Source organism: Thamnophis elegans, chromosome 3 (genome assembly GCF_009769535.1).
Source record: "Thamnophis elegans isolate rThaEle1 chromosome 3, rThaEle1.pri, whole genome shotgun sequence".
In the NCBI taxonomy this organism is placed as follows: domain Eukaryota; kingdom Metazoa; phylum Chordata; class Lepidosauria; order Squamata; family Colubridae; genus Thamnophis; species Thamnophis elegans.
This window is the reverse complement of record NC_045543.1, coordinates 112,001,919-112,015,422: the sequence shown is the minus strand read 5'-3', so window position 1 is coordinate 112,015,422 and position 13,504 is coordinate 112,001,919. Positions and strand designations below refer to the sequence as shown.

Here is a 13,504-nt window from a genome sequence, read left to right as displayed (position 1 = left end):
AAATGTACAATATGCTGCTGTTATTTTCTTGAAGCAGATGTACAGAAGCTTGCAGTAGTAGTATGTGCATAAGAAAAAATAACTTCGAAATCCCCTTGATGTGATTAATTAATAATTAATTAATTGTAATTATGTAGCTCAAACCTAAGCATATTTAGTCAAATAGGTCACTTCCAAGTAAGCCTGCCTAGAATTAAATCATAAGGATTTAGCATGTCAAGATTGACGTCAGAGTATTGTTGTGGTCTGACAGCGGCCTGCAAAGCTGGCAGGAGAGTCGGACAGTGAGAAAGTTGGGGAGGAACATAGGCCGGTCTTGGAGTCTAGGGAAGGCTCTGTGTTGGAGGCTCTGTGTCAGAGGCAGAGAGAGGGACAGGGCCATCTGGGAGTTATGTGCTGACTCTGGAGTCTCCAGAGTAGGACATCAGCGAGGCAGAGGAACAGGGAGAGCCTGTTCCCAATGGACTCGTGCACAGAGCTACCAAAAGGTAAGAACAGTTAAGACAAAAGGGGTGACTTGGGAGAAAGGCTTGGAGATGATTGGCCCCTCCCATAAGACATAAAGGAGGAGCAAAGGCACGTGAGCCTTTGCAGGAAGAAACTTTGTTTGTTCTTGTTGGTTTAAACTCCAGTTGAATCTCTGTTTTGACTCTCTGCTCCGTTTCGCCTTGTAAAGCTAATTGGCAATTAGTTCTTTGCCAGTGTTTCAAAGGTGGGTGCTTTATTAGCCTTATCCCGAAAGACTGTGGCAGACTTCTGTTGGACTCTTTACAGACTATTTGTGACTCATTACAGGATGTGAATAAACATAATTCACAGCTGTGAAATAAAAAGGTTTTGGGGGACTAAGTGTCTGATTTTTACACTCTCAGGTAGTGTAGGTCAGAACAAGTATTTCCCAAATTAGACCAAGTATATCTGAAAATTATGCCATAACTATTTACTGCTTTCCAAATTAACTTGGCTAACTAAAATATCATAAATAAAATTGTTCTTTTGGCTTTATGCATTTATGTAATGCCTTCATTTACATGCACAAGACTTATGATTGAAGCTGTGTGAATTAATCAGTCATGTGATTTTCAAGTTTTTAATTCAATCATAAGGCCTACTCTACAATATTCTGATTAAATACTTGGCCTTCTCTGAGACAATGCAATATCATATTAAGCTGCCAAAATAATAAAAGGGTTTTAAAAATTACAGTCATTTTTATTAAAATACTTAAGCTAATGATATAACCAGATTTGATAGACAGTTGTTTAAGAAATAACTGGTGGTTTCTTCAAATGCTAAGGCCTAGCTTTTTCCTGAGATATGTTCTCAGCCGAGACAAGAGGGTAGGTTGGAATTGGTCATTTATCTTTCATTTTTTGTCATTTATATTATATTAACAATTATGCTTCATTTAAAATGAGCATAGCTGAGACAATCTGAATAGGATATATTTATATATTAATTATTCTTAGAATTATAAATTGTGGATTTATGTGCATTATGCAATTTATGACATTTTGTCTAATTGTTTAGACTCTCTTCCTGTCCTTAAAAAGAATCAGAATTATCATGAATCTAGTGCCATGATGGCAAACCTATGGCACGTGTGCCACAGGTGACATGTGGAGCCCTCTCTGCGGGTACGCGAGCAATCACCCAGCTCAGCTACACCATGCATGTGTGCATGCCTACTGCTGGCCAGGAGTCTCTGCCACATGTACATGTGGAGGGGATGCTCCCCGCGTGCCCTGTTTTTGATATCAGGGATGCCTGCTAGGCCCAAAACGGGCTGTGGAGGGGGTGCAGTGGTGGCCCCCATGTCCTGTTTTTGACCCAGGAGACTTCAGGGAGGTTTGTTAGGCCCAAAATGGGGCATGGGGGAAGGGGGCACACATGTGCGGGGAGGGAGCATGGAGGTCATGCACACATGCAGGGGGGCAGGGCAATGGGGGATGTTACATACGCATTACATGAGGGGTGTGGGGGCATGCATGCATGCTTTCGGCACGCAATGACGAAAAGGTTAGCCATTACTGACCTAGTGCCCTAACTTTAAGGGAGCCTTTTCTGAACAGCATTCCTGAACAGCACCAGGGTCAGACCAGGGACAACACTTCTGATCTAGAGATTCTTGAGTAAGAATAAAAAGCCAGGAGACTCAGCTGCTGCCTATGCCTTAGTTTGAACTTTAGATAGCAAGTTATGTAGCTAAATACAATTTTAATCACAGCTACTCCTTTTAGATAAACATTATGCAAATTATTTTCCAGGGATCAGAAAGGGACATTTTCATTAAACATAAGCCACTAAAAACTAATGCAAACTAATTTCTTTTTCTGCTAAAATATGTTTACAGTTTTGGATTATGAATCTCATGAAATATCAGCAAATACAACTATTACTAATAATAGTTTATTAAATTTATACACTGCTTCACTCCCAGCAACACTGAGCAGTTTACAATTGTTAAAATAAATTTAAAACAAGGAACAACAACATAATATCCACAAAAACAGCACAAGATAAGAGAAAATAATGGCAAAGAAAAACAAAGAGGGGAACAGAAAGGAAGAGAGGGGTGTTCCCTTCAAAGGTCTGGGGAAAAAGACAGGTTTTAAGGCCCTAGGAAATACCAGTAGGATGGGAGCCATTTGAATCGAGAGAGCCTCATTCCAGAGGGCAGGTACTACAGAGAAGGTGCAATTCTGGGGTCCAGACAGATGGAATTGTTTAATCAATGGAACCTGGAACACGCCAACCCTGCTAGATTGAAGTAGTCTGAGCAGATACTGTGAGCGATAGATGGTCTGTTAAGTAACAAGGTCCTGTGCCATGTAGGGCTTTATAGAAAGCGACCAGTACCTTCATTTGCCTTTTGCAAATTCAAAAGAATTCATCTTGCAAAGCTGTTCCTTTTCTGTATAAGAAAAAGCTACCCAACTCTATATCTGGAGATGAAATCTACACAGTGGTACAGCCTTATTTGGCATTATGATCAATGTATATCACTTATTACATGTTCACTGTATGTACATTTTGAATTCATTTATAGGAACGTCATATTAAAGACAGCTCGGGATGCAATATTGAGAACAATATTCTCTAAACCTAAAATATCCTTCTCTTCTAACATTTTGAGAATCAATCTATGTAACATTTTTTTATTTCCTGGAAATATAAAATGTAAATTCAATGCAAATCTTATACATAATGTATTTAAACTATGATAAATACAATATATAACATGCAGTAAGACATAAAAAAATAAAACACAGTTTTATTAAACACAAAGAACATTAGGAAAAGGGGTCTGAAACTACAGGTATCTGTTGGAAAACAGAACAAAGTGGGACAACATGTACTGTATATCGTGATTTATGTACTTGCACCAGACTTTATTACATCCTTACATGTTTTACCTTTTGGACAAAGACTTCATGATATATAGTTTGACTCCCAATCCCAGGTTGATGATTTCACATTGTATGTAGTTTTAAAGAAATGAGAAAGAGATGGAGGAAGATAGAGTGACCAGATCTCCATCTGGAGCTCCATACAAAGCTCTTAAAGAAAAGTGTTGTTAATGTTTCTGTGGTTATTAACTGATTGCTTAATTCTTAGTAAACTTTTTTTCCTTTTCTCTAAAAAGAGATGAGAGATATCTGTGTTATATCAGAATCTCAACACCTACTCTTTGATATATTGGCTCTTCATAAAAAAATGGTCCATTATGTGAGTTGGATATTTAGCACCCAGAATGCAAGACTCCCACAGCTTTTCTGTCACAACATCTCATAGGTATTTGCATTTCGCCTCAGTAAAGCACAGTGTTAGATAACATACTATAGCAAATGTACTTTCTAATTTGACACGCAGAATTCTTAGGTTCGTGATGGCAAGCTATACTGCTTTTCTTTTTCCAGCATGTTACATGCATTTAGCTTCTGTGAACACAACCCAAGTTCCTTGGAGGCTAGCTAGATGCATGAGCAAATAGTTGCGCAGATAGCTGTATTCCATGTAGGACAGAAATGCCACAATGGAGGGCTTGAGCTACTTGAAGAGCTGAAAATAGTAAGATAACACATGGAGCAACCTAGAAGTATATAAAAATGCTTCCTTAGTACAATGTAACAGATCACCCTAAAGAAAAGTATTGGGAAATGTCCTATTATGAAGTCACAAAAACAGAAAGATAAGCTATGTCATTGTCAAGATAAAGAGGTCCGGGAATGCTGTATATCTTACTGGATTCTTTGAGTAATGTACTCCAGTTTGTTTGGCTTTGGATTTCAGAAGATAATACAGGAAGAGGCAAGGACAATAAAGCTACAAAAAGTGGCAGAAGAAGAGAAAGGGAAGTTTATTAAGAAAGGCAGAATTTGTTCTTATATATAGGCAAATTATTCTTGAAAAACAGGTCACCCTTCGCCCAGCACTACTTCATGCTACAGACAGACGTCACCATCAGACTTCACCTGGTGGCTTTTAACTAGTATTTTCAGAATTCTCTTGTCAGCATAGCTGTTGAAAACAAATAAAGAATATGCTTGCATTTCCAATGTTTAAAAATTTGAAATCAAAATTAAAAGAAATAAAAATGAAATTATTATCAATAACTGTCAAAATAAAGCTGCTATGTAGAAGTTGTACTCAATTAAAACAATACTACTAGGAAATGAAAATCTTTGGCAAGATAACAGCTTATTTGCTTGAGAGATTTGAATGTTCCTCTTAATATTTACCTTGTCTGTCAGTTTCTGTAGTTTAGTTACAGTATAAATAATACAAGTAAGTAGCTTGCCAGAAATTCAAAGTAGTAATATATTTACATCACATTTTATTTATTACTTAATCATGAGTAATATGGTAAAAGAGAGACAGATGAAGGGTGAACTTTTGTTGAATTTTATCTTGATGAGTTCCTACTGTGAGATGAATTATTTTGATATTCATGTTTGTACAGTCAAAATAACAGACTTTGATGTCAGTGGTGAAATCTTTAGTATAGATATTGACTGGTTTAGTCCTAATTCTAATATTAAAATATGGCTGCATTTTCAAGAGTCAGCATACTGAGTTTACTGCAGTTCCTGGGAAAAATAATTGCCCAGTGATCCAAAGGAACATTATTGATGAAAACAATTAACTGACCTAATGAAACCTCAAAAACTATCTTGGGATGGTTTCTCCCAGCTAAAATATCTGGGACTTTTCCCCCAGATGTTAAGTCTCTGTGGTATGATGAGAGTCATGAACTATTTGTCAAGAAGTGGCTTAGCTATCTTCATTCCCTTTTTATCCCCTTATTTCAGGCTTACTACGATATGGGGAGGAATGAAAATTAAAAGAAAAATGAAGATGGAAATATTGCTTTGTGGGATTGTTTTAGATTCATGTCTTTATGCTCATAAATGAGTTAAACTGGTCTTGATTTTGTGCAGTATGCGCTGATAAATCCAATTTATCTTAGAATATATTAGAACAATTTATGATAATGATTCTGAATGGAACTACTGGAATTGATTTTTACAAGATGTTGTCCTTTAATCAACACAATTAAGTGTGCCATATAATGCAACCTATGTGAACTAAATTCGCATTCATACTTCTCCCCTTTTTCTAGTTATCAATTGCAACATGTGGAGTACTTTTTTCCTCCTTTAACTATCTCTATCTTAGCATTGTATCTAATCTGTGAGTGATGGTCACTTTCAATTTGGTGTACAATATATTTTTCAATTATTTTTTTATTTCTTTAATCAATGTATAAGCTACCACCATTGTTGAGGCAACACTTAAGTGACATACTAGCACAATAAACATAATTTAGAATTCAAAAGAGAAAAAAAAACCTCTTTGCTTGTTTGTAATTAAAGCCATCTACATTTCCATGTGTTTACATAACAAAAAAACTGATGTTCATTAAAAATATAGGACAGTCTTTCCATGTGGCTTTCAGTGAAACTAAAGGAGGGAAACAATAGGTGAAAGAAACTTACTTACATAGTTTTGAGAATGCCAGAAATCAAAGCTACTAGATAAGCAGGTAATTAATATATATTGAGTAAAGTGATAATTTGATCAGGAAGGCAATATGACAATTTGAAACCTTGAGTTCTAGTCATCCTTAAGCACTGAAGCTGATTGAGTGTTGATCACTCTCTCTTAGCCCAGACTTACTGAGGCTCTGTGATGCTACCTTGAGCTATAAAAATAAAAAGGGTAGAACATAAATAAAATAAATAAAATAAAGACAACTTATTTACACTTTAAATAAGAATGTGTAGTATATGTTGAAGTAAGATAACTTCACAGTTAGAATTGCACTTTAGATAACTTTTGGTTTCCTTTTAAGTATTTTTCTAAATGTGTTCAGTTATCCCTCCCTTGTTCTAAGTTACATTCCTCCAAAATTCCTCACATAAAATGTATTTCCATTACAAGTGATACTGAACTGGTGGGAAAGGGTAGTTGTGGAGTATGGTGTCAAAAGTGTATAACCACAACACATTGAGAAATGTACTCATAAAATTTCAGAGCCTTATTCTTAAGCGTTTTCTTCCTTGTCTCATATTCCATGTAACAGGAACACATGTCTTCCTCTTTTCTTCTACTGGATTTCTAATGTGCATGGTTATCATGGCAGACAAAGAGGTAGAATACATTATGGCACTTCAAATACTATTAGCATTCTTCTTTATCTTGTGTGTAATAAATTCACTCAGGGTAAAAACTCATGCTAGGGCCAAGGATCATTAGATGTAGAGTAATACATCCCACTTCATTTCTAGTGTTAGAGAGGTCATTTTTCTTCACACAGCACAATGGTGAATGTGTAAGAAAAAAGCAGAAAAGGATTTTGGTCGGAAAATGTTCCATTTTGGCATGTTTCAGATGGGAGTATATTTAAAAACCACAGTATCTGCATTTAAGACATGTAGTGTAAGTTTTGCATGCAGTGTAAGTTTTGCATGGAAGACTGAAAGAGCTATTAGAGGTTAACTTTTCCTTCTACTTAAAAGATACTTGGTATGGAACATTTTTGTTGAGAATTTAGCTCACTCTCAACTTTAACTTTGACCTTCAAAAATGACAATGGATTATGTAGTAGCTGTAACATGCTACCTCTTGGTGCAAGCTCACAAGAGGAGAACTATTCCACTGGAGAATATCATCAAACTGTTGTTTATGTCTCTCTCATTCTATTTACTGAGTGATTAGGGAGTAGGAAGTTATTAGGACAGCTTCTTTAGCTTCCATCTTCCAGCCATAGAACATTGTCTGGCTAATAAACTGCATTTATTCTGAAATTTCTTTTTGCAAAGCTGTAAGTATCAAACAACTTTTTAAAAAAAATATATAATTTTATGCTTGAACCTTACAGAAGTAACTATTTCTTACTAGAAATAAACTAAAACAACTTCTGGCTTTATTAGTATACTCTAGAACTGCTAAGGGATGGGTGGATAGGTTCGTGAGTGTCTACAGAAGGATTTGTCAAAATGTTAGGAGGACAAGTATAGTGAATGTCATGAGTGAAGCCTGAGGCTTTTTTCTGTGCATGTGAATAAACTTGGAAAATCCATGGGATCTGGTTTTAAAAGATCCTGATTTTTGATTGATTGCCACTTGTGTCACTCATTCTGCAGGTTTTAATCCTTTGTGGACAACACTTACTCAAATTCTCGACAAACATACATTACGAGGTTCAGTTCGTTTTCAAATTAATACATAGATTAAAAAATATAGAAAAAAATCCGACAAACGCTACATGTTTCAATGTATTCAAGAGCCCAAATAAATACTTTTATTTATTGTTTGTCAAAATCTTTATTTCAGAAGCCTCTCAAGCATATATTTCATTTTCTTTTTATTCTTCTATACTATTCCTTAGAAACACAAAGCATGACATTCCCAATCTAATATAACATTACTGTCATGGCCTTTCAACATGTCTTGTTAAAAATTATTGAGGATGAGATCTTATTATAAAAGTAATAACAGGCAGACAAACTGGTATCATGGCAATCTGCTATATAATACTTCAAACAAAAGTACACCAAACTCAAAACATGAAACAGACTAAATAAAAGAGAACTCTGATCTCAGGAAAATGTCTAGTTGGTTAATTATTTGAAAAGATATGCACAAAATTCAAACACAGATTTCTCTCATTGCTACATGGAAAGTTAAATGTGCAGGAGTTTCAAGAACTTTGCTGGTGATAATTGTTTCTGTTTCTATGGAAACATTCTGAATTGCTTCTCATGTGATGGTATTCATTATAAAAGAGACTGCTACAAAATCTTGGAGACATGAAGCTTTTAGTTTAAATCCTTTATTGAAACATCTGCAGTAACCTGAAATATAAATGACTTGAGTTAGTGCTTTTCAATTAATTCAAGCAGAAACATCGACAGAAGATATTTCAACACTTGAATTTACTGATGGCTATCTTCTACCATATTCTTTTTTGAAGTAGTCTTAATTGTTTCTGGGATGGAGGAAGGGACATCTATTAAATAGGAAGGAAAGAGTAAATCAGATTGTTGTTTTGTAGGATTGAGATAAATAAACACATACTTTTAAGGATAAATGAGATTCCATAGTCACATAGCAGATCAGCTACCTGCCTATTGATTTGATAATGTGTAGCTTTTTCTTCCCCATTATAAAGCATCCACTCTTTGCATTGAAAATAATTATGTAAAAATACTATTTTTAATAACCTAAAATTATCTGAATTCCAATTATCTACCTTGTGCAGATAATGTCTCCTTCCATAAACTCTGCTGTTAATTATGAGTGTATCCCTCTTTCAGATTCCATATTGAGAGAAGTCTCAATTGGTTTAACAAGAAGCAAACTTTTTTCATTAAAAAATTGAACTTCATGGGATGTCCAGTATTATTTTTATAAATTGCTTTGGTTCCACAATAAGCTTATGAAAATGCTCACTTTTCTTAGATATGTTTCTGCTGCTTTTAACTTGTAAATCAAAACTTTCTGGATATTGTCTAGAATCCATGGGCTCTAGTTATAAAAGATTCTAATTTTCTTGCCTAAAATTGCCCATGATTTCACTTAAATATCCTAGTTATATATTATAATTCTTGTTAATTGGCCCTAAAAGAACATGAAGCTTGGATCACCATATTATCTTCTACTAAAAAATGAGCTAATTAAAATGGAAAGAAAAAAAATGCTTGGGTGAGTTAAAATTTCAAATGTACATGGAAGTGGGAAAATTTGGTCAGAACTCTGGAGGCAACTTCTTCTGTAAGAGCCCCGAAGAACCTAGAAAGGAAATAGTATTTTGGAATATTCTTATGTGCAAAATTTATGTACTGTACATAGAAATAAAAACAAATATGACAAAGTACTGGGAGACTCTAGTAAAATAGTTAAGGACTATTAAACCCATTTAAATTTTTGCTAAGCTAAGCTTTGGGGTGAAAAAAATGTTTGGATGCTAATTTACATACATTGAAGATAAATTTAAAGGAAGTCAAGTTGTAGCACTTCTAGTGAAAAACACATGTTTCAGGAAGATGCAGTCTTTAAAACTGAAACTTTGGTGCAGTTTTAAATGGTGACAAACTTTAAGTTTCCATTTTCATGCATTTTACCCCACAATATTCTAGTGCCTTAAAGAGTAGATTACATAAAAATAAGAGATGATACAACTATTTTTCTCAGGAGTGTCAGCTTATTACCAATTTTTCTTAAGTAATGTAATTGTTTTGGATTTAATGAAGCAACATAGAATTAAGTTATAGGATAATGGTAAAACAATATCACTATCATATAAGAATTAATTGTAAAAGCTGCTCAAAACTGGCTTGCATGGAACTTGATTTACATCAGATAATTACAGTTGCCAGAGGATGATATTCATGGACTAGGTTGTGGTGTACAAACAACTGTAACAAATAAACCAGAAAATTATAATGTGCAAAAGGAAATGTAGGTATTTATTTTAAAATATTTATCATTCTCACAAAGTATAAATCTGTAATATGATTCTTTCACCGGAAGAACTTTGTTTTGCAGGATTTTGAATTAAATAATGAATTGAAGATGAGTGTTCTTAATCTACTAGAAGAAGTTTTGAGAGACCCTGACCTTTTGCCACAAGAAAGAAAAGCTACAGCAAATATACTGAGGTAAAGAGGATTTATGAGCTTCATAACAGAAGTAGTATAAAAGAAACAGAAGTGTGATCAATTCAGATGTTTAGATTCAGTGTATCACTTTAAAAAGGGGGATATCTAATTTTCTTACAAAAATGTGATATTGATCAACTGTTTCATAGTTAAAACCATTTTAATCTTTCTCTAAGGAACATATAGTGCAAAATTATACCCCGTTAGGGTATCATTTAGGATCCTTTTGTTCTTTTCACCAAAAGTTTGATTGCAAATTAAAAATATATGAACATTCTAAATTTATTACATACAAGCAATTTGAGAAGTTAAGGCCCTCCAATAAGTCACCCAAGCCACTTGTTTACATGATAAAAACAATAATTTCCAGTTCCAAACAGTTTGAGTGCTACAATTGAAAAGCAAAAACATACTTCAAACATTTTGAAAGAACTAGTGCCGAAATATTGTTCTGCAAGAACAGCTACAGAAAATTTGTATAACATCTTATACTGTGGTGGCGGCGTAGTGGTTCGAATGCGGTATTGCAGGCTAATTCTGCTGACTGCCAGGTGCCAGAAATTGGGCAGTTTGATTCTCATCCTTCTGAGGTCAGTAAAATGAGGATCCAGATTGTTGGGGGCAAAATGCTGACTCTGTAAACCATTTAGAGAGGGTTGTAAAGCACTATGAAATGGTATATAAGTCTACAGTAAGTGTGTCTGTTGTTAAACAACATAATAAGTGTTAGTCTGGTGAGCATTTGGTATTATTTACTCTAAGCCCTATCCTCACTTTCAGGTAGGCTTATAGTGATGTCTATATGATTGACTTTTGTATTACACAGCTGACTCAGATAATTTGATACCCTTACAATAGGTTGGTAGATGGTGGATCTGAGAATCAGTATCAGTGGATCTGCAAGGGATTAAATATTGAGATTCAATGAATGATTTTTCATAATTCCATGTCATCTTGAAGACATGTTTTACATTAAGTGGAATATAAATTGAATATACTGTATCTGGCATGTATTTATAGAGTACTAGAAACATTGCAATTGAAAATCATCCTGCAAATGCAAGACTTGCATGGCATCAGCGGAACTTATTTCTGAAGAGACATTACAAATTATGGCTATCATTTATTAGGTATTATTTCAAAATAGTCATGAAGATGCATCCTGTAAGTTCTTCTTAGGGAAGCTTTTGGTTATATCCCACTTTCTTGAAGTAAAGAGAAGAAAGACAGAGACTTAATTGCTGCTCCTGCTTTGCAGAATACCTCCCCTTACAATTAAGATTTCCTCCATCTCCTATAATGTTTCAGCAGCTACTAATTTTCCTGTGAAGCATTTGGTTAGCTTGTTTTTGCGGTCTTCAATTTATTTCACTTTGAATGATTTATTCATTTATTTGTATTATTTTTAATTAATTTTCCTGTTTTTAATTAATTTTCCTGTCAGTATAATTTAGCATTATAGTTTATTCTTGATTGCTGTAACTTTGATTACATATTGTTTTAAAGCAGTGTTTCCCAAACTTGGCAACTTGAAGATGTCCGGACTTTAACTCCCAGAATTCCCCAGCCAGCAAATGCTGGCTGGGGAATTCTGGGAGTTGAAGTCCGGACATCTTCAAGTTGCCAAGTTTGGGAAACACTGCTTTAAAGTATTTATATTTATTGATTGTTTTGTAGACCACCATGAGTGTGCAATGATTTGACAGCATGCTAGTAGAATAAATAAGCATAAATAAACACTTGGAATACTTATAAGGTAAACATTAAAAATAGCGCAAAAGACTGCAGAAGTTTCATTGTGATATAAAATATATTGCTAATTGTTTTTAGGACACTTTCTCAGGATGATCAAGATGACACACACTTAAAAATAGAAGATATATTGCAGATGGTGAGTTTATTTAAATAAATATATGTTATTTTTATTTTTATTTATGTAAATTGAGCTTACTCTCTGGAAATTATGCTTGACTATTCCATTATTACTGCCTTTTTTGCACATCACTCTCTGTTATATTTTCCTTTGATCATTAGGTGTTTCAACTGTCCAGTAGTTACAATGAAACAAAATAGCTATGAATATAACCTTTGGTTTGTTGAGATGTTATGAAAAATGTGGAACTTTCATTTCAATATACCGTGGAAGTTGATTAAAATGAGTCATACCTTCAGAAACTATTTATATATCATTACTTTATATATTTTATTACACAACTCATTTATTTATATAGCCATCCATCTCACAGAAAAGTGATTCTAGGTATTGCTTAATTAAAAAAACAATAGTAAAATCAATAGTGGGCACCATAGCAGAAAAGGCCCATCTCCTGCGCCCCACCAGACGAAATTCTTTCACCAGAAGGAACAACAATATTTCTCTTCTTCCAAACCTGATGGACAAGTACATGTAAATCAGGTGGAGGCAGTTCCTCAAATAAACCCTCAATTGGCTATTTAAAATTGCAGTGCCAATTTGTAACTAAAACATAAACAGGAACTTATTTTTAAAAAGTGAAAATCTGCTAACCTTGGAAGAGTTATTTATGTAGAGAAAATATCAAGTTGAATTTGAAGCACAGAAAGTTTTAAACAATGTGGAGTGCTTCATGTAACTGACAGCTTGTTCAAGATCCAGGCGTATTATTTACTGTGTTAATCTTCTTTTTCCTATTCTGTTCTAGGAACACCAATACTCTGCATATAGAATGCATTTTTATTTTAAGAATTGTGTATTAGCAAGTCTTTTCAACTCCCCATTATATATACTATTTTACCCTTGTAAGTGTGTCTGACTCCACAAGGAGGCATATTCAGAATCTCAAGAGTTATATAAGTACAAGAAATATTTAAAAGAAAAAAAGAGAAAGAAACCCAAATACAGCTGTCCATTTCAAGAATATCCAGGTTCTGATTAAGTAGCCATTTAGTAGTGCAGGGGTGTCAAACTCAATTTCACTGAGGGCCACATCAGGGTTGTGTTTGACCTTGGGGGTCAAACTCAATTTCACTGAGGGCCACATCAGGGTTGTGTTTGACCTTGGGGGGCCAGGGTGGGTGTGGCCAGGGTGTGCGTGGACAGTTCGACATTACTTGTGTCGGGGGCGCCTGAGCACTCTCCTGGAGAAAACAGGCTCCCGAACTATGTTTTTGGCTGCAACAGCCTCCTGCAACTCTCTACCAGTGAAAATGGAGCTTGGGAGGACCTGTGTGCGGCCTTTCTTCAGTGCTGTCATAACTTCAAGCAGTTTCTGAACTAATGGTTGTAATCTGAGGATTACCTGGTCTTCGATAAGAAAATGCAGATATACCATAATAGTTTGTTGCTTGCTGTAATACAT

At 34.7% G+C, this 13,504-nt stretch overlaps 1 protein-coding gene across 1 annotated transcript in view; it reads left to right on the top strand.

Moving 5' to 3' along the window:
* Window positions 1–13,504, top strand: part of RASGRF2 (Ras protein specific guanine nucleotide releasing factor 2) — a 107,116-nt gene that overhangs the window by 82,882 nt on the left and 10,730 nt on the right. Inside the window, exons 19-20 of the mRNA XM_032214424.1 lie at window positions 10,054–10,166; window positions 11,997–12,057. Coding sequence (XP_032070315.1) covers window positions 10,054–10,166; window positions 11,997–12,057 — 174 coding nt within the window. The remainder of the gene's footprint in view (window positions 1–10,053; window positions 10,167–11,996; window positions 12,058–13,504) is intronic.